Source organism: Pygocentrus nattereri, chromosome 16 (assembly GCF_015220715.1).
Source record: "Pygocentrus nattereri isolate fPygNat1 chromosome 16, fPygNat1.pri, whole genome shotgun sequence".
Classification (NCBI taxonomy): Eukaryota; Metazoa; Chordata; class Actinopteri; order Characiformes; family Serrasalmidae; genus Pygocentrus; species Pygocentrus nattereri.
Genome location: NC_051226.1, coordinates 23,186,243 through 23,212,339, shown reverse-complemented (window position 1 = coordinate 23,212,339; position 26,097 = coordinate 23,186,243). Strand labels below are relative to the sequence as shown.

At 41.1% G+C, this 26,097-nt stretch overlaps 1 protein-coding gene across 1 annotated transcript in view; it reads left to right on the top strand.

The window, feature by feature from the left end:
• plrdgb (PITP-less RdgB-like protein) overlaps nt 1-26,097 on the top strand; it is a 108,641-nt gene that overhangs the window by 13,347 nt on the left and 69,197 nt on the right. The window contains exon 2 of the mRNA XM_017704396.2: nt 11,863-11,958. Within this exon, the coding sequence (XP_017559885.1) occupies nt 11,863-11,958 (96 nt within the window). The remainder of the gene's footprint in view (nt 1-11,862; nt 11,959-26,097) is intronic.

Below are 26,097 nucleotides of genomic sequence, written 5' to 3'. Positions count from 1 at the left end.
GTCTTGTTCTTCTGCATTATAACTACAAATCTTAATGTCGTCTAAGATAAATCATCAGGTTAACTGGGAAACCCTTTGTAACGAGGCATGTGATAACCCCGTAAAAGGTTTACAAACAGGAGAAGTGTAGAAGCCATTTGAGGCTATGGAAATCCAGCTCAGTGTCTCGGCAGGGAGCATTCCAAAAGCGGAACTGTGTGGAGTTACATTAATTGAGTTTGCAGCACAGATGTAAGAGAGGAATTAGTTACCAAGACCACCTGAGGTGAAACTTCAATCGTGGTTAGCCTTTCAGATGTATAAATGAGTTCAGTTTGAGTCAGAGTGTGGGAAGTGAAAACAGACTTGATGTAACTGAGCAATGGAGTGAATTCAAGGGTGCTAAAATTCTGTTTGGAATAACTTTGGTGGTGAAGGTGTTATTATGGCAGTTTGATCTGTTTCAGTACAACTATTGTGCCAGTCCACCCTGGTCGCTATACATTTTCAGTACTTTCAGCAACTAATAAATAAATACATTTAGGGATGGGCAATGGGACGATGTTTTGTTGTTATTGTGTTAAGTCACAATATGCTTTTCTGAGTATGTTGTAAAGACTGTTAGTTCTTAAAGGGCAATAACTGCATGTATTGTTACAAAGTGAGCCTAATTAGGTCTGTTTATATTTGGATTTTGCGCAGTACAGTTTGTAAAACACTGAATAAACATCATTATAGCTGTAGGTTTGTTATTGTTATAGTATATTTTATATGTGGCATTACTGGTTCTGCTTTGTCTGTTCCAACATATTATATATCAGAGAAACTAAATATTGTGATGCATTTTATGGATCAGGAAAATGTCTTGAAGTTTTGTGATGTAATAATTCTGGCATATATCTGTCCACCCCTACATAAGCAGCAGCATGTAAACTGTGGATTTTGACAAATGTCCTGTAAAATATTTCATATATTAGGGCTTCACATTTGTTAATTGTTATTGTTATATTGGTTTTTGCAGTGCTGATATTGGACACACTACAATTTGCAAATAAACCCCCTATCCAATCCCATTTTTTCTGTTTATGGTGAGCATCACACATTTGGTAAATCAGATATTTGTCTGATCAATTTTGGTCTACAAAATGCAGACCAATCATCCAATGACCCATGTCATATTATTGGTTTACCAGTGCACTGTATTGCAGGTCATACTGCAATCTCAATAGGAAACAGTATAATCACAATAGTTGTATTTTGGGCAACACTAGTTTATATACTGTAGGTACTGTAACCAGACACTCCAATGTTCAAAGAAATACACTACCAGTACAACAGGATGCTCTGGAGCAGCTGCACATAAACCTAAGGTCACGTTGCCTAATGTCAAGTGTCAGTTAGACGGGTATGACGCCCCCCTTCATTAGTTCTGTGGAGCAGTGAGAAGTGTTTTCTTGTGTGATGGAGCTTGTGTGATCCAGAACTAATTGGCCAACTGACCTCACTAGTGCTGTTGTGGCTGAACGCAAACAAATCCTCACAACAGTGTTCCAACATCTAGTGTAAAGCCTTCCCAGAGGAGTAGAGGCTGTTACAGCAGCAAAGTTAGAGCAAACTCCCTATTAATAACCTTAATTTCAGAAGAAACTATGAATGGCTTTAGGGCATATACTGTATTATTAAAGATAATCATTTTTAATATTCTGATGAATTCTCATAATCACCCCATGGACATCAAAGTCCTGAATCAAAGCTCTTGATAGCTCATTTCAAGAAATGTGCATAAACCCTCCTGTGCTGTTCGAACTGCAATGTTACAGTTGGAAGTTTCTTTAATTAAAATAGTTTTGCTTCTTCAGATCTTCCCAAAAGGAGGGGGCCCATATTTATCAGACATCCTAGATTAATAAAGCTGATCTGATGTCTTTTTGCACCTTTTACGTAGCTTAGAGTAAGACTACATGGGCAGATGAGGCCTGATCTTAGATAAGTGATCTTAGTGAAGGTTGGATTTCTGGACGTTCCAGAACTGATGTGCTCACTGAGCTAAAGCCTGAGCTGGTACGTGCAGCGTCTCTAAGAACTTTCTGGATCAGTTTGGTTTAAAATGTTATCCATTTTGAATCTAACAGGTGTTTTGGCTCGAGTGACAGATAAAAGAGAGTGAGACAACCTGTGAAAGGCTGTATATATTAGGGTTCTCTAAAGGATTATTACCCTAATGTATTTCTGAGAACAAAATTGGGTTTTAGAAGCTGGATTGTAATTATGGGTCCTGCTGCTTTTGAAGTGCTTGATCAGAAGCGGTGCTGAATCTAAAAGCTTTTATGAATGAACTCTCTGATTCTCCCATTTCAGTGTAGGGTGTGAAAATACCATTTAGGATTAATCTATTTTTGTACTGCAGTGGTATTACATAATTTTATTAACCCTTTATTATGTCATTATAAAATCCAGAGCACACTGATGACAAAGACTCTGCATGTTTGTGGAGTGTTAGCGCAGGGTTTAAAAAGAGTTTTTTAATCTCTGGAAGCAGCACTACTTTGTCTGATCCACTCAAACCAGTGCAACACACACTAACACACCACCAAGTTAGTGTTATTGCAGTGCTGAGAATGATGTACCACCCCAAAAGTACCTGCTCTGTAAGTTTCCATGGGGGTCCTGACCACTGAAGAATAGGGTAAAAGCTATGCAGTGAAACAGATGGACTACAGTCTGTAATTGTGGAACTACAATTACTGATAAAATGGGTGCAGAAACAAGGAGGTGGTCATAATGTTATACCTGATTGGTGTATCTACTCCTGTTAAGGCAGCTGGGTAAAGGGGAGATGTTTTCTCAATCATATGCATTTTTTTGAGCTTTCAGCTTTCAGCAAATTATGACAGATTGAAACATCATGGGCCAGATGTTCACATCAGGGTTATGCAGCAGGTGCCACAGGCAACATCATAGCAACAACTATAACGTCACAGCACATAGCCATGTTTATTAGCAAGTTTTTGTTATTATTTCACCGTGAGTTCAATTCAGACAGGACTGCTATGTCTGATGGACCTCCGTTCAGCCAATAACTTCAATCACTTTTAGAATTATTATTGTCTCAGCCATTACAGATTCTGGATTAAAATCACAGATCTAGAAAGTAATCCCTTAAATTACTGTACCACAGTACAGGTAAAACTAATCCAGCTCGAACAGGAATAAAGTCATATATTAATCAAACTTGACCAAATTCAATTAGTCTTCCCTGTGATTTATGACCATTATGCCAGAATATTCAGTCTTATCATATTTTGCCCACGCTAACATTAATATGACAACATAAGGAGAACACTTTGCCCTTACGGGTAGCGCTGTGCCTCTGTGTAATCTCCACAAGGAGGATATTAGAACGAGAGAATTCATTAGACATTTTAAATATTGAAAGCTGTTTAACACATGTCCCCTCTAAGCATGGTCTTTATCAGTAGAAAACCCGGGCTGCATACAAATGTCCAGGTTTGTCACCTTTGTCACATGTAGCCAAATTTGTTTTCAAGGTTTGAATCATGAAGCAATCTAAAAGCCCAAGAAATATGTTTTGTTTTTGAGCTCCATCTGTCCGAAAAGAACTTAAAACACTGATTTAATGCACTTCATTCATCAAAGTTGAATGTTAAAGGAAGTCATTTGTCACAAAATGGGGCATAGAAGTGATTTATGATACAGATTAACCTAGTCTTCCTGCTTCTGATGATTTCTGCCACTGCTTCCTGCCACCACTAAGGCTGTTGGTAAGTTTCTTGAAAGAATGAAACATGAATCACTAAAACAATTTTTATTATCTGCCATTTTTCATCTGTTGAGGTTGGTTATTTCCCATCTGTCAACTTAAGAAAAACATTCACTTTAATACTGTCATTGCTGTAATATTGGAGATAGATAGCTAATGTTGTTGTGTTTTCTGCGCTTACTAGCTGGAGGGTTTGGTTTTTTTGTGTGTCGTTTTCCTGCATTAGAGAAAGAGCTTCTTCAGAAAGCTGCATATGTATGCCAGCTCTCAGTTTTGGCAAACATGAGACTGCAAACACCATCAACCTATTGGCTTTCCTCCAATTATTTTGTGAGCTGACCTTTTGCTGCATTTCCTTAGAGGGACTGAGATGCTGCTCATATTTTGCAAAGGAGGGACAACATGCATGAAGGAGCAGAGAGAGCTTCAAATTTGAATATTGTAAGCGTAGTCTGCCCACGAGCTCTGAAAGCTGATATGGTTGGTACTGGCCCAGGGTTTATAATACAGTTTTTGCATTTATTAATCTAAGAGTGCAGTACTGTGCAAAACTCACAGTTACTTACAGTTATGAACTCCAGCAGCACTGCTGTGTGTGATCCACTCAGACACACAATAACACAATAATGTATAATTACACTACCATGTCAGTGTTACTTCGCTGCTGAGAATGATCCACCACCCCAATTTTATATATACATAACATATTTACATAATGTTATACCTGATTGGTGTATCTACTCCTGTTAAGGCAGCTGGGTAAAGGGGAGATGTTTTCTCAATCATATGCATTTTTTTGAGCTTTCAGCTTTCAGCAAATTATGACAGATTGAAACATCATGGTCCAGATGTTCACATCAGGGTTATGCAGCAGGTGCCACAGGCAACATCATAGCAACAACTATAACGTCACAGCACATAGCCATGTTTATTAGCAAGTTTTTGTTATTATTTCACTGTGAGTTCAATTCAGACAGGACTGCTATGTCTGATGGACCTCCGTTCAGCCAATAACAGAAGGTTCTTCAATTTTATATATATATATATATATATATATATATATATATATATATATATATATATATATATATATCACTGCTGGTGGAAGAAAACCTTGTATCTCCAAAATAGTAACTTTACAGGAGAAGGAAAAACATACTTCACTTTCAATGTGAGTCAATGGAACTAGAATTTTTCTCGTTTCATTTTGGGTCATTTCTTTTAGGCCACTCATCACAAAATTTACAAACAATGTAAAGAGTAACAGATACTTTCAAATAATGTCAAAAATGAAAAATGCCAAAAATAGAGATACAAGGTTTTCTTCCAACAACAACGACATGTATACACACACACACACACACACATACACACAAACAAACACACACACACACACACACACACACACACACACACACACACACACACACTATATTTCCATTCCAGTTTTCACTCACCCATCCAAATCATTGAATTCAGGTGTTCCAATCGCTTCCATGGCAACAGGTGTATGAAACCAAGCACCTAGGCCTGCAGACTGCTTCTACACACATTTGTGAAAGAATGGTTCGCTCTCAGGAGCTCAGTCAATTCCAGCATGGTACCATGATAGGATGCCACCTGTGCAACAAGTCCAGTTTTTCTTCACTACTAAATATTCCACAGTTAACTGTCAGTGGTATTACAACAAAGTGGAAGTGATTGGGAACGACAGCAACTCAGCCACAAAGTAGTAGGCCACTACTATGGCCACTCCACACGGGTGGTGAGGCGCATGGTGCGCAGAAGTCGCCAACTTTCTGCAAAGTAAATCGCTACAGACATCCGAACTTGATGTTGCCTTCAGATTAGCTCAAGAACAGCGTCGACAGCTTCATAGAATGAGTATGGTGTGGGGTTGTTTTTCAGGAGTTGGGCTCGGGCCCCTTAGTTCCAGTGAATGGAATGCTTCAGCAGACCAAGAGATTTTGGACAATTTCATGGTCTCAATTTTGTGGGAACAGTTTGAGGACGGACCTTCCTGTTCCAACATGACTGCGCACCAGTGCACAAAGCAGGTCCATAAAGACATGGATGAGTGAGTTTGGTGTAGAAGAACTTGATTTGCCTTCACTGAGTCCTGACCTCAACCCGATAGAACACCTTCGGTATGAATTATAGCGGAGACTGCAAGCCAGGCCTTCTCGTCCAACGTCGGTGTCTGACCTCACAAAAATTTGCATAAACACACTCCTAACCCTTGTGGAAAGCCTTCCCAGAAGAGTTGAAGGTGTTATAGCTGCAAAGGGTGGGCCGACATCATATTAAGCCTTATGGGTTAAGAATGGGATGTCACTCAAGTTGATATGCGTGTGAAGGTAGACGAGAGAATACTTTTGGAAAAATAGTGTATATATATTTGTATTTAGTGATATTGCTACAGTAGCTTCTTTTTTTTTTTCAAATTTGCCAGAATAATCAGGTGTTTCTTCACTTTGGAAAATCTCTGAAGACAAAGCTACACTGTGGTATACAAAATACACAGTACATTTTGTTACTTTCTTGTTAGTGTTAAATGTTGGTCATTGTTGAGCACCAGCCATGTTTGTGGCAGACCAGCTTGGAAAATAACAGTAATTATCCCCAAGGTGTCTTTGAATGAGTCAGAGGGGGAAAATGACAAAGCTGCAGAGGTGCAGAGTTGCCTGAGGTGGAGAGAGAGAGAGCATCTCTCCAAATATTGTCAGCATGCACCGTTTGAGAGAGGGCAATTAGATCTGCACGCTACATCACCTGTCAGTCGTTACTGCAGTGTGGCATATTATAATTGAAGCCATTTCACAGATATCACGATATTTACTTTTTCTGAGGTTTGCTGAATGGCAATTCCTCAGTTGCACAATTGCAGAACTAATATAGTGGTATGTAAACAGTCACTGAGCAGTGAAAACAGATTGTGAAACATTTACTACCCACAAAGGCTACAGGACAGAAAGATATTACATGAAATGGTTATGAAAAGACTGGCTGATGCCTGAGATAAGGAAGAGAGCTACATTTTTTCCAGATTCATTTTTTTTTTACCATTTTCAAGATTGCATATCAACTCAGAAGTCACATGGTCATTTTGGATAGTAAAAAAATGACTACATTGTAGACGATGCAACCCCTGGTACTATCACTGTTAAGAAAACAGTCAGTAAATTTCTTTACAATGCAGCTTTTCAGTTCTAACTAATATGATTGATCGTATTTACACCTTATTGATTGAATTTTGCAGAAATGTTAACAATTGGTAAAAATAAATAAAAAAGCTAATGGCATAATGGGCTGCAGAGGTGGTCGATATGGCAAAAATGTAACATCACAAGACCTCAAGAAGTGTTTACGATACACCATGTCATATTTCATTTGTCTTACCTATGATATGTTGGAACAGCCAAAGTAGTGTCACGTTTAAAACATAATATCAGAAACTATGAAAACAGTGATTTGTGATAAATCTAACTACACATTTGATTTCAAAACTCTCTTTACGGCTTTGCTGCGTAACCAGGGGCAGGCCCTGGGCGGCAGAGCTTGGGACTCGCTCTTTGATCTGGTGCCTCTTGTGGCTGGCACCAGCGTCCTCATCGACTTGGGGAAGCTTGGGCTTTGTGCTCCACCCCCTCCACCCTCGTGGCTCTCTCCCTGCCGTCCTCGCCAAGGTTCATCACCGCTGGTTGTTCGGGCCCCGCCTTCTTGCCGGGCGCATGCCACAACTGCTTTACAGATTCTTTAAGTGCTCTTTTTTATGTTGAGTTGTTTATTATAGAAGTACTGATGATACCCAGGATACATTCAAAAAGCATGTTGTGATGTAATTTATCATAATAATGATATTATATCATGTTGCCCATCTGTGTTGATGGTCTATTTTCCATAATCCATCTAAAGCAAATTACTGTGGTCAGAATATTGCTGGCAAATCTTCAACTGTGTCAAACCATTGATTCATCGGTGTATTTTTAATACATTGCGCTGCATATTCCAATCATAATAAATGGCAGTATAGTTGCAATACTGGTATTTTGTCCATACTGTACATCCCTTATTTCTAATCTCTGCTCATTTCTAGACTGACAGGGTGATGCTACAAGACATTAAATTGATTAAATTCGTAATCATTATTACTGTTCTGCCCTTTAAGTGCCCTAACATGTGGCTCCGGTCACTGACTGCACCATCTTATTTTGCCTGTCTGTAAAACTGAAGATAATATAGGTTTAATATATTGTAACACAGCTTTGATGATGGACTTTGGGCAGTCATCTGCATTAAATACTCTATTGGTTTGCCCTATTGATCTCTACTGTAATGCCTGGCATCCCTCTTTTCACATAAATTTCTGACGAACTTCGGTGCTTAGCCTACTTTTGCTGGCAGGCCTCTGTTGTACTCTTATGCATGTTGTATGCTAATGTAACTGCAGCCACTGGCACTGAAATCCCCAGACTTATTAAAATCCCAGCTCTGTTTATAGTTGCATCTATTCCCAGGCATTTTTATGAGTTGGAGGCTGAAGATGAATAGCTTCATTATAAGCTCATAGGGGAGGTAAAGTGCATTTACCATGGCTTGTGGATGTGGATTGGGTAACGTAATACCTTTTTCTAATAAGGAGGGAAGGGCATTTTTTTCCTCAATATTGCCTCATACCAGCACAAGTGAAATTGAGCTGTGTTACAACCAAAGGGGGCTAAGGTATTTATTGCCAGACATAATGTCATCCTTTAATTAGGGCTGCACTAATTATTCAGCAAAGTCACAAGAATTCTACAAAAAATTTTCACTGTTGATTTTATCTCCTGTTGTTGCGTTGTTTGCTTAAAAAGGTGCCTAGTAATGTTAATAAGACAGAGTACCATACAGTTTATACACACAGAGATGATATGGCTTCTGTTGCTTCTTTGCGTCACAAGAAGTAATAGTTTGTGCCAGAAAGATAACTTTGAACATTTTAGCGGTTCAGTAATGAAATGATAAAAATAACACTGACCTGTTTAATCTGTTTAAATATGTTTTTGGGACAATAACACAATTGTTATTTTTAACACAAGCCTGAAGCTGGGGAGAGTACCACAACTGTGGAAAACATCTTGTGTGGTGCCATTGCCAAAAACACAGCACACAAAGGACCTCAGCAGCTACAGGCCGGTGGCACTGACGTCACACCTGATGAAGACACTGGAGAGGCTGGTCCTTAGACAACTCCGCCCTATGGTGAGCTCATCTATGGACCCACTTCAGTTTGCCTACCAGCCTGGCATCGGGGTGGATGATGCCATCATCTACCTGCTGCATGGAGCTCTTTCTCACCTGGAGAAGCCTGGGTGCACTGTGAGAATCATGCTCTTTGATTTCTCCAGTACTTTCAACACCATACAGCCTGGGCTCCTGAAGGACAAGCTGGAACAGGCAGGGGTGGACCATCACCTAACACACTGGATCCTGGACTACCTCACCAACCGTCCACAGTATGTGAGGACAAGGGACTGTGTGCACCCCAAGTGTGTGAAGGAGCGCTATCGCAGGTCCTTCCTTCCTGCTGCTGTGAGACTGTACAACCAGCACTGCTCCCAGTAGACCACATACAATACAATATACACTTACATTCAGAATGCAAACATTTTTCATTGTGCAATAGGCTAAGTGCAATACAGATTTATATGCAACTCTTATTTTATTTTATTTTATTTTATTTTATTATTATCCTTATTTTGTTGTACATAGTCTAGAGATTTAGCTTTAATTTTTATTATTTATAATGTTGATAATGTTTATACTGTTTCCCGTTTCTACTACTGAGTGTCTTACTCCTGTTACTCTGCTGCTGCTGTAATACTGTGAATTTCCCCGCTGTGGGACTAATAAAGGATTATCTTATCTTATCTTATCTTATCTTATCTTATCTTATCATTTTGAACTTGTATTTAATCATAGTCTTGATCCAGGAACAGGTTCAACTGAGAAATAAAAATAATATTAATGTAAACAAAAGCCATTTAATGTTTTCGATGATGAATTTTTCAAGTTTCTTATGCCATTGGGTAAATGTGTTCCTTGCTGAAGTAATAACTCAGTTAATGAACCAAAGTCAATAGTTGAACTGATTATAGAAATAATCATTGTGTGGTTCTCTGGCTGTGTTATCCTTACACAATAACCTAATTTGGTGAAGGCATCTACATGGTAATACATCAATTACCCAACTTCTTCTGTCTAATCACATCGCAATTGCTATCCAGGTTTTGTGGAAATGCCAACAGTTTTGTCATTTAGACCAGAGAACCAGTGAGTAATCACTTTGAGAGGTGGATTGTCATACCCCTTTGATCCACCCAGATTTGAGAACCAGCGGGATGGCTCTCTAATGAAGTAGAGCTGGAGGAGCATTGATTGAGGTTAGAAGGCCGAAAATGACCCTTCATCAGACGCTAAGGGGAAAAAAGATGTGCCCGTAGGGATTATGGAGCAGCCATTTTAACGACCCGTCGTCAGAGATGCCATTAAAAACTTACCGCTTTCATCCAAAGATCTGTCAGAATGAGACCAGGTGATAGACAGGGGTAGAGATAGGTGTTAGAGAGGCAATGAAGTGATGAAAAAAGCGATTCTGTTGCTAGGCCTGCTGAAATAAGATGCTTTGTATGCTCTCTTATGTAGCTCAGGGATTTTACTTAAGGTCCTCTGAGTTGGTGTAATGATATGGAGCTAATTTGTAAGGCGTCACGGTACGAGAGTTATTCCTTACAACTTTAATTGAAATATTACTCACTCTGGAATACTATTAATTTTACTCCAGCTTAAATTTTACGAGAGCAAATGGAGAATTTCATCAGCCAACACAGGGTCATAGATTGCAGTACTAATAAGGGTGAACCGGTCACATTTATAATGAGTTTAAGTTCCCCCCACAGAGCTTATGAAAAGAAATACTCAAGCACAACATCTAGTGGTATTTCTCAGGGACTTAATAGATGTTTGAGGTCATGCTGCCCAGCACCAGGCAGTGGCCACCTGAGCCCCAAAGATGAATCACTTTAACCCTGCTACAGCTCAGAAGCTCAGTAGTCTGCTTTATTCTCCATTAAGAAAGGCTACAGGTTATATTACTGTACTAAACCTGTCTTGTGCAAATGGCATATTTTTAGAGTTTATCTTCATTAATCCAGAACATTAATCAAAAAGTATGGTTTACGTCTCTGCTGGGACTTGCCAGTCTGAGGCTTTTGTTGAAGAGCGCACAAGCCTCAGAACATGCATGTAGATCCCCTCTCATCTCTGAAGCTAATGTGTCTGCTGTCTGGCGGGGAGAACCAGATTGTCGTTGCTTTCAGTTAAGATGTAAAGGGAGAAAATGTGCCGTATCTACAAAGAGGCACAGAACAATGCAGCGTGAATGCAGGGGTCTTTTGCAGGCTTATCAGAGCTTGGCTAAATCCAATGCTGGCTCTCAATTTGCTTCTCCAGCGGCGTGGGCGCTTTTCCGTTTTAATTAGCCACGCTCAGCTTCAAAGTGGCACTCCCTCAGGGAGATGTTTTCACAACTGTATTTCTCTACAAGAAGAGAAGCTGTGGGACAGTGCCGTCGTTCTTCAGGGTTCAGCTGTTTTTCTCTGTGTTTACTGTGTTCTGATGTCAGGAGACAAGACACAATAACAAACAGCAAGAATGGTGTCAGCCCTGAAACATTTCAGTACTGTTGTAGATCAGGGCCTTATCAGTAGTTTGTTGCCAGTGTTTTGAGAAATGCAGGCATTTGAAGGACAGTTTAATACCAAAAATGTGTTTCTTTGCGTACGACAGCGTTCTTTTAAGAATAAACCTGGTCATAATTCTAGATACAAATTTAGATAAAACCGTTGTAAATTCAGCCTCAGAAAATCCAACAGCAGCAACATAATTTTTAAGTATTGACTTGGCTGCATTGATGCCAGGACTGTGCATTGATTATAGGGTTAGGGGTTTTTGGATTTAGTAATTGGTGTACAGAAATTTAAAAAGGTAAGACTTGGTATAGATATGAGCATTTGGGAAATGCTTTGCATTTAAGCAATTTATTGCCCTCTTTTGTTTTCTAGTGCCCTCACGAAAGTTTAGTGCATCACACTGGAGGCTCCAGAACATTGCACAGGAATCAATGGACAGCTCAGATGAGGAGTTCTTTGATGCCCGAGGTAAGTGGCAATTTAATTCATGCTTTAATTCATGCATGCAATTTACAGCTTATTTTGAAATGCTGATAACGTTTTGTTTAATATGAGATAAATGTAAATATAGGACATGTAACTGTATTATAGTGGTGAGCAAATTGTTGTAAATTAGGCCACAGTTTGTTTTTCTGAGTGTATTGTTGATATTGTCAGATCATGCTCACTTCGTTACTAAGTGATCATAATTATGCCTGTTTAATTGGAGTGAAGTGTAGTTTGCAGACCATTAAATAAAAATAATTGTAGTCAGTTTTTTTGTTATTATTGTATTTTATATGTTGGACTGCAGGTTCTATTTTTTCTGTTCCAAATGATTAAATCCCAGAAAAATGAAATATCGTGATGCTTATGGTGTTTCATTAAAATGTGTTGGAGTATTATTTTGCCCTCCCCTGTTATAATACTATGCTAAAAACCACAATTCCAAAAACGTTAGAACAGTGCGTCACAGGCAGAAAACAGAATGCAGTGATTTGTTAATCCAATATGACCTTTCTTTAAAAAGGACAGTACAAAGACATGTCATGTTTTACCCTATCAAGTTTTTTTGTAAATATACACTCATTGTGAAACTTGCGGACTGTAACACATTAAAAAAGAGTTTAGCAATTTAAGACGAGAAACACTGTGAAATGTTCAGAAAACATCCAAAACAGCTGATACAGTCATGCTTGGGTAGAAAAGACTAAGAAACGTATCAGCAAATAATCAACAATGATCCTCAATGAGCAATTGCATGGATTTGAGCTATTTCACCCTCTACGGTGCATAACATCATCAGAAGATTCAGGGAATCCAGATTTAATTCATCACATGGGCTTGAGGCTACATTGCTTACATGGATACATGCAACAGCAAAGGCGTTATGTTATGTGCACTGTGCTGTTGGCAATAGTAAAATCTTTTCTTTTTTTTCAGTACATCAATTTCAGCACATAGAACCAGAGCTTTCTGTATGCTACCATGTTTCTACAGTGTACAAACAATGGATGAAACTTTTAAGCTCATTTCAACCTGACAATGCCAAGCTAAACTCTGCACACAGCAGCATGGCTGCGTAATTAAAATGTGTGGGTGCTAGACTGGCCTGTCTGCAGTCCAGATCTGTCTCCCATTCAAAACATTTGGCACATTGTGAAGCGCAAAATACGACAATGAAGGGCATTTACTGTTGCCCAGCTGAAGAGTTGTTTAACAGAAGAATGATAAAAAAATCTGTGTTCAAAACTAAATCATTTGGTGTCTTCTGTCCCCAAATGAATATTAAGTGTAGTTAAAAGGAAAGGTGATGTAACACAATGGTAAACATCCTCCTGTCACAACTTTTTGGAACGTGTAGGCATCATATTTGCAACAAGCCTATATTTACCAAAGAAAGGTGAAGGTAACATATGAAACCTTGTGTTTTTGTAAGGTTTTCAATGTAATACAGAATTTCCTTATCACTGCTCACTGTTTTTATTAGCAATTTTCATACTGTGCCATTTATTTTTGAATTGATGTGCCAAACAAGGCAGTTTATTGTGGATGAACTCAATGTAGTCAGAGCTTTAACAATAATTCTTTATTTTTTTTTATCTACTTTAACACATATGCTACTGCATTCATATCTGAGAGTACAGTAACTATGACAAATAAGCATATGGTAAACTGACACCTAACATGCAGTGAAGTAACTACTCCAGCCTGTTATTTTATTTATGAGGAATATGAGGCAACCATACCATCTGCAACAAAGTAAGCCTTAAGACTCATATGTCCAGGCATCATCCTGAAGGTTTGCAAGCTATTAAGTCATTGAATTGAGACACTGTTTAACAAATAAAAAGTGTCAGTTATGTGGTATGTCTAGTGTATTGTGTTAGTCTTGAACCCAGCCGTAAACATGTCATGGCATTTGCATATGCTATCGTGAGTTGTCATGACAGATTTTGTCCAGCAATATAACAGTCATGACAGTTGTCACAATGTTTGATGTCATGACAGCTTATGTCACATACAAAAGTGTACTGTACTTAGCCGTCATGACACCAAACATTATGACATATGACGGTTATCGGGAATGGAAACATGACACTCATGACCGCAAAAGAAATCTGCCATTACATGTTTATGACATGTTTATATGAGTGTTGTGTAACATGGTTCAAGGGAAGTCTTACCAGCTATTGCATGATAATATGTATCATATTTTCTGCCAATTACTGGCTAATCACCACTCATTTTCCTTCTGTCTGTCTCCCAGCAACACTCAAAATCTCTGAGCAATCATTAAAGTGTGGATAAAACGAATCTGTCTGTCTAATATTTACCCCTGAAATTTGAGTGCAAGAGCTCTGTTCAATTTCAAGGCTCTTCTAATCTACTCTGGAGTGAGTCCTAAACTACATCTGATAGCGGTGGGCTCACACAAGCAATAAATGACTCAGGAAGACAGGACGGATATGAACAAAGAGTGCAATAGTGCTTTCTGTTAGAAAATTGCTGAAAGATCACAGAGGTGCAGGGCACATACCAATAAAAGCATGACTGAAGTGTCTAGATAGATGACAGAGGTGCATTTTACCCTATTGATTAGTGCTGGCTCTGTAAGCACTTCTGACTCAGCAGATTTTATGATGTAGAACCCGTCAGAATCAGTAAAAGTGTGTGGTCCTGCATAAGAAGTGTTGTCACACTGCAGCTCCTATTTGGGTTTTTGACACTAGATTTCAAGAAAACAATCAAAACTGTTCATATTATGTAAATTTATGGAAGCGCAAGTAGTGATGAACTCCTTATGTAATATTATACACCGTGAAATAGGAAAGTAATAGTACAGTAGTTATATGTGGTCTTTGTAGGTGCAGGGTCTCGGGGGTGAATGAACCTCTCCACCACATAACATAATATTCATGTGCCTTTCCTGAATTAAAGCCTCGTTTTGCACCTGCATCCAGTCTAAGCCGTGTTTTTGACAGAAGCCATACTGAAAGTGACTGAGCTGTTCGCTGCGAAAGAATGGCATCACAGCTGCACTGCAATAAGTTTCCAAACATAAGGTTTTATTTACCATGGTACCAGGCTTTACTGAGGTTTTCATCAAGCAGAATTTCACGAGTCTTCAATCTAGAGTTGTAGTTTGAGGTCTAGTTATGAGTGAGTCAAGTCGTCATGCAACTCATGTGGCTTGAATCTGAATCTCTAGCTCGAGCTCCCATCTGACACACACACATACAGAGCTACAGCAATAAGAGTGCTTGATTTTGACTCATAACATTACGTTCTCCTACCAACACACGGTATAAGAAGGTTTGCTAAAGAAGCAAATGTTTTTACGGTATTTGTCTATATCTGATATAGTCATGATGATGCAACATTAATCAACAATCTTTTAAGTCTTAAACTCACTGCATTTTGCATATGAATTATACATAATGTTTTAAATGTAAGAACTTGTTTTCAACAGTAAAATTAGTTATTGATGTATCAGTCAATTAAGTATTAGGTGCTGAAAAAAACAGTATTTTGCTAGTGGCTTGTTTATGCAAAATAATTGACTAATAATATATTGTTAAGTTCAACTGTGTTCTGACATAATGAGGTGGTGTTCACCAGGAGGTAGAATATGGAAAAGATATGAGGTGCTTTGTTTTGCTACAAATGAGTGATATAATAATAAAAATGCAGATTGATGTCATAACTCCTCAGGCTGCAGCATTATTTAAATGGTTTAACACTTTAAGCTATGTGTGAATAGGTTTCCAGGGCGAGTGTGAAATGTGGAAACATTGTACATTAAGCTAATTAATCAGTTATATATAGATAGCTTGTTAATGTATGTAATTTTGTCACAGGATTTGTCACTGAATATTCAATATTCTGCTGAAGAAAAAAAAATGTAATTGTAATAACTAATACAGCTTCGAATATTCAAGTGAATAAACTTAGTAATGTAACATAATGAGCTTCAGTGATGTTTATGAATAATGTTAGCTCATTCTGACACACCTCCACAGAAAGTGTTTTAGTTTGTAAGACCTCTGGCATGGAGGGAAATGTACCATTTACTGAGTGTGGTTGTATGTAATGGATGTATTGTTGTGAAAAGCTACGCAGACTCTATTTTTTACACCATTTGAACATGGCAGCTGTCCTTTACATGCTACTAGTAGAAATGTTTCAAAATCACTTGAAATTAAACTTCTTTTCATTAATGTTTATTAAAAGTTAAGACCATTTTTGTCTTCTCCTCTAACATTTCCAATTTGGAGATACCCTTTTTCTTTTTTGGACAGGCATGATATGTTGTTTATGACTATCCCTGATTTTTAAGAAAATGCTCCCAGACTTCACACCTTTTTTAACTTTCAGCTATAATTGTTCTTTTTCTTTAGCTGCAGTGCTCTGAAAAAGTATTTGCCCCCTTCCTGGTTTCTTTTATTTTAGTCCTTACCTGGCTCTATGTGAAAAAGTAACTGCCCCTTAGCTAGTAAATCAACCAGTTAACCAAATAGCCACAACCAGACATGTTTACTCCCAGACCTGTTGAATCTAAACATCACTTAAATAGAACTTGTCTGCTGATGTGAAGCAAACTACAAGGTCTCAAAAAGCAGCACATGATGCCAGTCTTTAAAGGATTACAACGCTATTGCTAAGGCTCTGGGTCTCCAGAGAACCACAGTAAGAGCCATTGTCCACAAATGGAGAAAACTTTGAACAGTGGTGAACCTTCCCAGGAGTGGCCACCCTGCTAAAATTTCACCAAGAGCGCAGCGGCGACTCATCCAGGAGGTCACAAAAAAACCCAGACAAACATCTAAAAAACTGCAGGCTTAACTTGCTTCAAGGCACAAATCACTGCTGACCAAAGGGAACCCAAGACTCATCTTGCCAAAAAACATCCAGCTGACCGCCAAGACTTTTGGGATGATATTCTGTTTACTGATGAGTCAAAGGTGGAACTTTCTGAAAGACATGGGTCCTGTTACATCTGGGATGAAGCTGTTACTGCATTCCATCATAAAAACATACCAGTAGTCAAACATGGTGCTAGTAGTGTGATGGCCTGGGGCTGCTTTTCTTCTTTCCTAATTGATGTGACTTGTCCTAATAGATGGAACCATGAATTCTGCTTTCTGTCAGAAAATTCAGAAGTAAAACATTCACTCATCAGACTTTAACCTAAAGCCCAAGCGCAGTTGGGTTATGCAACGGGACAATGATCTGAAACACACAGGCCACCTTTGAACAGCTCAAAAGAAACAAAATCAGGGCCTTGGAGTGACTGAGTTAAAGTCCGGACTTAAATCCCATTGAGATGCTTAAACGGGTAGTTTATGCTTGAAAATACTCCAGTGTATCTGAATTAAAACAATTCTACAAAGAAGATTGGGCAAAAGATTCCTTCACAGTCATGTAAAAGTCTGTGCAAGTTATTGCAAATGTTTGATTTCAGTTTTTACTGCCAAGGGTGGCACAAGGTTAAGAGGAGAATTTACTTGTTCACATAGGTGATATGGGTTTTGAATAAATCTTTATCTTCATTAAATGGAATGATCATGTAAAAGATGCATTTTGTGTTTACTCATGTTTTTTTTTATCTTAAAATAAAATTTGTTGGTCTAAAACATTTAAATGTGACGAATTAGCAAAAATAGAAGAAATTGGGTGAGGGGCAAACACTTTTTCACAGCACCGCACCTGCTCACGCAAGCGAAGTGCTGCTTTCTTCAGGCTAAGCTGTACACTCCCTTTAGGTTGGTTGTCAGCACCATTGGTAATGTTAAATAATTTATTCAGACCTCTTATTATTAGCAAGCGCTGTTAAGTCATTTCCAACTGGTGACCATATCCCTGTCTTCTCTTTGGATCTTCAGGCTTTTGAATGGCTGGCTTATGATTCCTCTGATTGTATCCATCCATTGTGTAGCTGGTTATCCAATTCCTTTTTGACCTCTTCCAAGCATAAAGGTCTTTTCTAATAAAATGATTCGTCTCAGGATATGTCCAACATAAGATAGTTTAAGTTTTATTATCTGGGCTTGAGTTGAGAGGGCAAGCTTGATTTGATCAAGGATCCATCCATTAGTTTTCTTGGCTATCCAAGGTACTTTTATCCTTGTTCTCCTTAATGCCAGTCATAACCATAGTCTTCTTCATATTGAGCTGAAGTCTCATCTTTTCACTCTGTTCTTTAACTTTCCTCGTAAGGGCCTTCAGCTCTTCCAGATTTTCCGCTCTGAAGGTTGTATCATTTGCATATCGTCTTCCACCAGTTCTTCTCTAATTATACATTCAGTGTACAGATTGAACAGGTATGGTAATAGTATGCTGACTTGTTTAGCTCCTTTGCCAATATGGAACCAGTCTGTTTCTCCATTATTTGTCCTGACATTTCTTTTCATTCCCATTTTCCTGAGGACATTCCATAATTTACGCAGTCAACATAGTCGAAGGCTTCGCTGTAGTCAATGAAATATTTGTTGACTTGCTTCTTGAGTTTTAGCTCTGTAATGTATTAATTATAGGTTGTCATTATTAGCTCAGAAATCACATGAAGCTGAGCTCAGTGCTTGCATTTCATTTGTGCCCTCATGTAGGTGGCAGTGTCTGGTAATAGTCTATACTGATGTTCTGTTTTCATGGTGCACGCAGCAAACGGCCAGTGTTGAACGATGAATTGTTCATTTGTGCCGAACTTGTTTTAAATGGACACTGCTGGGTGAAATTCAACATTGTAGGTGTTAATTCAACCATGGGCATTTTTTTCTAAGTAAGATTGAAACCAACTAGACTAATGCAAAGTGCAGATGCTGATGTTATAGTCTGAGGTGCCCCCTTTTCTTCTAGTTAACCAGTCACACAATGCACCATTCAAGCTTATAAACGTTAGTGGTGTGCACCATTGCTCAAGCATGGCAAACACACACTACTGTTTTCTCCATGTTTACATCACTTGGTTCTTGCAGCTCTTCATGCTCATGTTACAGTGGGATACATACACACTGGGCAAAGAAAGGGATTGAATGTACTGATGTAAATGTTTGCATTATTTTTATGTGAACAAATTTTAGCTTTTAGTTTACTTGGCTTTAACCATGTTGATGTATTTTATGTGGAAAAGATGAACACATTTGAATCAATTTAATGCATTATTTATTGTAGTGCAGCAGATTTTTGTAGAAAACACACACACACACACACACACACACCCACACACACACACACACACACACGTATATGGATATGTCTATATATGTACAATTATTGGCAGCCCTGGCGATCTCAATCCAAATAAGCTGTTAAAAAATTCTTAATTACTTATTTATTTGATATTTCATTCAAAATATTATCAAAACTAAGGAGACCCCGGGGAAGACCCAGGACATGTTGGAGGGATTATATCTCTCGACTGTCTTGGGGACAGTCTTTGCTTAGGCTGTTGCCCCCGCGACTCGGACCCGGATAAGCGGTTGAAGATGGATGGATGGATGGATGGATGGATTATCAAAACTTAAACCTTTATTTAAGGTACAATGGTTGAAAGAAGAACCTACATCTAAATATTTTTCTTATTTATAGGGGTGCTGATTAGGACCAAATGGTAAGCCATAATTTCCTGTTGATGGATGAAACCGAGGCCAAATTCCCTCTGTCATCCATCTCTGTGTAAAAGACCAGAGAATACAGAAAAAATCAGCAAATGGCTACAAGAAAACAGCTGAACAGTTTCCACTATCATGTCAGTAATTAAGAAGTTTAAAACAATTGGAAATGTTAAGAATCTGTCAGGAAGAGGACGCATGTCTGTACTGACCCTAGGCACACTGAGGATGATGGTTGGAGTGGACAAAGAATCTCCATGGATCACAGATGGTGAACTGCAGACATTGGTTAAGTCTTGGGGTCACAATGTCTCCCAAACCTCAATCAAACACCACCTGTAACCACAAATTGTTTAGGGGGGTTGCCAGAAGAAAGCCTCTGCTGTCAAGGCCCAACAAACTCAAACACTTACAATTGGCCTTTTACTGGAATGTTCAGTGGGACTATGATTTACGGTCAGATGAGACCCAAATAGAGGTTTTTGGCAACAAACACCAGAGGCAAGTTTGGTATGGACACAAATATACCTCATTATTGTTGTGAAGCATGGTGGTGGATCTGTGATACTGTGGGGCTGTTTTTTCTTCCGAAGGCCCTAATTTATTTTCCATTTATTATTTATTATTATTTATTATTTATCATTTACCTCTCCATGGATCACCACCTTATCGTGGTGGAGAGGTTTGTGTGCTTGAAGGACCCTAGGAGCTATGTTGTCTGGAGCAAAAGCTCCTGGTAGGGTCTCCCATGGCAAACTGGTCCTAGGTGACAGGCCAGACAAAGTGTGATCCATAACCACCCCTATGAGGACAACAAAGCAGGACTTGTGTACCCTGCCCGGATCAGGGTTACCGGGGCCCCACCCTGGAGCCAGGCCTGGGGGAGGGGCTCGCCAGCGAGCGTCTGGTGGCCGGGCATTCACTCATGGTGCCCGGCCGGGCCCAGCCCGAAGGAGCTACATGAGTCCCCCCTCCCATCGACCCACCACCGATGGGAGGGGCAGTAGTAGGGGTGCGGTGCATTGTGGATCGGGCAGTGTCCGAAGGCGTGGGCCTTGGCGTTCTGATCCTCGGTTGCTGAAACTGGCTTTTGGAACTTGGAACGTTACCTCACTGGCGGGGAAGGAGCCTGAGTTGGTGCGCGAGGTTGAGAGATACCGGCTAGATATAGTCGGGCTCACCTCAACACACAGCTTGGGCTCTGGGTCCAATCTCCTTGAGAGGGGCTGGACTTTTTTCTTTACTGGAGTTGCCCATGGTGAGAGGCGGCGGGCAGGTGTGGGCTTTCTCATAGCCCCTCGACTCGGCGCCTGTATGTTGGGGTTTTCCCCGGTGGACGAGAGGGTAGCTTCCCTACGCCTTCGGGTTGGGGAACGGGTCCTGACTGTTGTCTGTGCTTATGCACCGAACAGCAGTTCAGAATACCCAGCCTTCATAGAGTCCTTGGAAGGGGTGCTTGAAAGTGCTCCTCCTGGACACTCGATTGTCCTACTGGGGGACTTCAACGCTCACGTGGGCAATGACAGCAAGACCTGGAGGGGTGTGATTGGGAGGAATGGCCTCTCTGATCTGAACCCGAGTGGTGTTCAGTTTTTGGACTTCTGTGCAAACCACAGTTTGTCCATAACGAACACCATGTTTGAACACAAGGATGTCCATAAGTGCACATGGCACCAGGACACCCTAGGCCGCAGTTCAATGATTGACTTTGTTGTCGTGTCAGTGGACTTGCGGCCATGTGTACTGGACACTCGGGTAAAGAGAGGAGCTGAGCTGTCAACTGATCACCACCTGGTGGTGAGTTGGATCAGGTGGTGGGGGAAGATGCCGGTCAGACCAGGCAAACCCAAACGTATAGTGAGGGTTTGCTGGGAACGTCTGGCAGAAGAACCTGTCAGATTGATCTTCAACTTACACCTCCGTCAGAGCTTCGACCAGATATCGGGGGAGGTGGGGGACATTGATTCAGAATGGGCCATGTTCCGCTCCTCCATTGTTGAAGCGGCTGACTGTAGCTGTGGTCGCAAGGTAGTTGGTGCCTGTCGGGGCGGTAATCCTCGAACCCCAGGTGAGAGATGCCGTCAAGCTGAAGAAGGAGTCCTACCGGACATGGTTGGCCTGTAGGACACCAGAGGCAGCTGGCAGGTATCGACAGGCCAAGCGATCTGCGGCTTCAGTCGTTGCCAAGGCAAAAACCCGGGTGTGGGAAGAGTTCGGTGAGGCCTTGGAAAGTGACTTTAAGTCGGCTCCGAAAAGATTCTGGCAAACCGTCAGGCGACTCAGAAGGGGAAAGCAGTGTGCCACTAGCACTGTATATAGTGGAGATGGTGTGCTGCTGACTTCGACTGAAGACGTCATTGGGCGGTGGAAGGAATACTTTGAGGACCTTCTCAATCCCACCAACACGTTCTCCAGTGAGTCTGGGGACATGGGAATAGGCTTGTCCATTACTGAGGCCGAAGTCGCTAAGGTAGTTAAAAAGCTCCTTGGCGGCAGGGCTGCAGGGGTGGATGAGATCCGTCCCGAGTTCCTCAAGGCTCTGGATGTTGTGGGGCTGTCTTGGCTGACACGCCTTTTCAACATTGCGTGGACATCGGGGGTGGTGCCACTGGATTGGCAGACTGGGGTGGTGCTGCCTCTTTTTAAAAAGGGGGACCGGAGGGTGTGTTCCAACTACAGGGGAATCACACTCCTCAGCCTCCCTGGTAAGGTCTATGCAGGGGTACTGGAGAAGAGAGTCCGGCTTATAGTCGAACCTCGGATTCAGGAGGAGCAGTGCGGGTTCCGCCCTGGTCGTGGAACACTGGACCAACTCTTTACCCTCTCCAGGATTCTGGAGGGTTCATGGGAGTTTGCCCACCCAGTCCACATGTGCTTTGTCGATTTGGAGAAGGCCTTCGACTGTGTTCCCTGGGGTATTCTGTGGGAGGTGCTTCGGGAGTACGGGGTACATGGCTATTTGCTACGAGCCATTCAGGCCCTGTACAAACAAAGCAGGAGTTTGGTTCGCATGGCCGGCAGTAAGTCAGACTTGTTCCCAGTGAGAGTTGGACTCCGTCAGGGCTGCCCTTTGTCACCGATTCTATTCATAATTTTTATGGATAGAATTTCTAGGCGCAGTCAGGGGATGGAGGGTGTCCGGTTTGGTCACCTCAGGGTCACATCTCTGCTGTTTGCAGATGATGTGGTCCTATTGGGGAAATCAGGCCGTGAACTTCAGCTTTCACTGGATCGGTTTGCAGCCGAGTGTGAAGCGGCCGGGATGAGGATCAGTACCTCCAAATCCGAGGCCATGGTTCTCACGCGGGAAAGGGTGGAGAGCCCTCTCTGGGTCGGGGATGAGCTCTTGCCTCAAGTGGAGGAGTTTAGGTATCTCGGGGTCTTGTTCACGAGTGATGGTACAAGGGAGCGGGAGATTGACAGGCGGATTGGTGCTGGGTCAGCAGTGATGCGGGCTCTTTACCGGTCTGTTGTGGTAAAGAAAGAGCTGAGCCATAAGGCAAGGCTCTCGATTTACTGGTCGATCTACATTCCCACCCTCACCTATGGTCATGAGCTTTGGGTAATGACCGAAAGAACGAGATCGCGAATACAAGCGGCCGAAATGAGTTTCCTCCGCAGGGTGGCTAGACTCTCCCTTAGAGATAGGGTGAGAAGTTCGGTCATCCGGGAGGGACTCGGAGTAGAGCCGCTGCTTCTTCACGTCGAGAGGAGCCAGTTGAGGTGGTTCGGGCATCTTGTTAGGATGCCTCCTGGACGCCTCCCTTGGGAGGTGTCACAGGCAAGTCCACCGGGGAGGAGACCCCGGGGAAGACCCAGGACACGCTGGCGTGGCTATATCGCCCAGCTGGCCTGGGAGCGCCTCGGAATCCCTCCCAGGGAGCTAGTGGAAGTGGCTGGGGAAAGGGAGGTCTGGGCTTCATTGCTCAGGATGCTGCCCCCGCGACCCGAACCCTGGAGAAGCGGAAGATGATGGATGGATGGATGGATGGATGGATGGATTTATCATTTATCAACCAACCTTCATTTATTAATTTCCAGTTAAATCGTGTGAGTGGAGTGGCAGATGTTTCTGCTCCTCGGTCAAAGCATTTCTGTAATCACTGCACTCTAGCTTTGCTCCAGGTTTTCTGTTTTTCGTTTCTAGATCACTCCTCGCTCACACATCAGAGAAACTGCCCCGCTCCGCATCCGCTTCTCATTAAACATTCTTAAAATATTTTCTTAAGATTTTTTATCTTGCATGTGTGGACACAGCACACTTTATTCATTAATTATTTATATGCTTCATTAATTATGCAGTTTATGGTCATTATTAAATGAAATTTAGTTAAATATTCTGCACCAGATTTTTTTTGGTTTAAGGCATGAAGCAATGACCCGATCACAAGCTAGAAAACTGCTGAGAGTAGGCTAAACAAGTTTGTGTACGAGCTGTTGTATACGAGCTGTAGCAGTGATGCTGACGCGCCGCACCAAATCCGTTCCTACTCCATACGTGCTCTGCTCCAGACCTCAACATTTACTGAATGTGTTTGGGATTATTTCCATCATGTGAAGCAGAAAATGAAACTTTTAACTTCTAAGACTGAGCTTTGGAAACATATCCCTGCAGATTTCTTTGAAAAACTGAAGGCAAATCTGCTGAAAAAGAACAGAAGCTATACTAAAGGCAGAGCAGACACACGTAATATAAAAAACCTTTATGTAGGCTGAGTGAGCGACCGACCAACCCAAGTATTAATCCCGGAGGGAAGTTCTTCTAGTGCAGCAGTACAAAGCACAGCGAACGTACACCATTTACAGGTATATAAAAGGAAAGTACAGATAAACTATAGAATAAAATATAGTAAACAGTAAAGAATAAGAGTAATGTGTGGATGCGTAAACAAAGTGACAGTGCAGTGTTCAATATAATATTTAGTTGTTGTATAATATTATATTTAGTTTATCAGTTGTGTAATATTTAGTTGTTGAGTCTTTGGTGTCATTTTCTCTATAATCTATAATTCTGCTTTTTTCCTGTTTCTGATAAGTGAAGATTTTTTAAATTGCTGTTTAAATTGTTCACAACAGATTCCCAACCCTGGTCCTGGAGTCCCCCCTTCCCTGCACATTTTGGTGTTTTCCTGCTTTTCTGCATTGGAAGCAGGGAAAACATGAACATGTGCAGGGAGGGGGGGGCTCCAGAACGTGGGCTGAGAGCCAATGTTGTAACGTTTAATCAGACTTATCTTAAAATTGCATTTGATGTGAATTGTTGTTTAGAAAAATGCTTCCATGAAGGTATAACAAACATACATTTGGCTGCCACTAACAAAGAATTCTGATCTTATCTGATGATCCATATAGCTTTTGGAAAATGAAACATACATGCGTTTTAGCTTGTGGCAAAACAGCCTGCATGACCTAAAGACATGCATGCTTTGCTCATGTTCTCTAGAATCCTCTGGGTGAATACTGCTTTTATAACTGCTGACAAGAGATTTGTAAGCAGATATACACAAAATATGTGCTTGTTTACAGTGAACTCTATGTAACAATAGGCATGTGCAAACATGACAAACCTTAGAAGACCTTAACATTCAGTATCTATTTTTTTTTTATTATTAGAATTTGTGGAAATATGTTTGTTGCCTAGAAGCAACTTTGTCCAGCTGTGGAATGTACACTGCTCAAAAAAATAAAGGGAACACTTAAACAACACAATATAACTCCAAGTAAATCAAACTTCTGTGAAATCAAACTGTCCACTTAGGAAGCAACACTGATTGACAATCAATTTCACAGCTGTTGTGCAAATGGAATAGACAACAGGTGGAAATTATTGGCAATTAGCAAGACACACTCAATAAAGGAGTGGTTCTGCAGGTGGGGACCACAGACCACTTCTCAGTACCTTTCTACTTTCTGGCTGATGTTTTGGTCACTTTTGAATGCTGGTGGTGCTTTCACACTTGTGGTAGCATGAGACGGACTCTACAACCCACAGAAGTGGCTCAGGCAGTGCAGCTCATCCAGGATGGCACATCAATGCAAGCTGTGGCAAGAAGGTTTGCTGTGTCTGTCAGCGTAGTGTCCAGAGGCTGGAAGCGCTACCAGGAGACAGGCCAGTACACCAGGAGACGTGGAGGAGGCAGCTAGGAGAGCAACAACGCAGCAGCAGGACCGCTACCTCCGCCTTTGTGCAAGGAGGAACAGGAGGAGCACTGCCAGAGCCCTGCAAAATGACCTCCAGCAGGCCACAAATGTGCATGTGTCTGCACAAACAGTTAGAAACCGACTCCATGAGGATGGTATGAGGGCCCGACGTCCACAAATGGGGGTTGTGCTCACAGCCCAACACCGTGCAGGACGCTTGGCATTTGCCAGAGAACACCAGGATTGGCAAATTCACCACTGGCACCCTGTGCTCTTCACAGATGAAAGCAGGTTCACACTGAGCACATGTAACAGACGTGACAGAGTCTGGAGACGCCATGGAGAGCGATCTGCTGCCTGCAACATCCTTCAG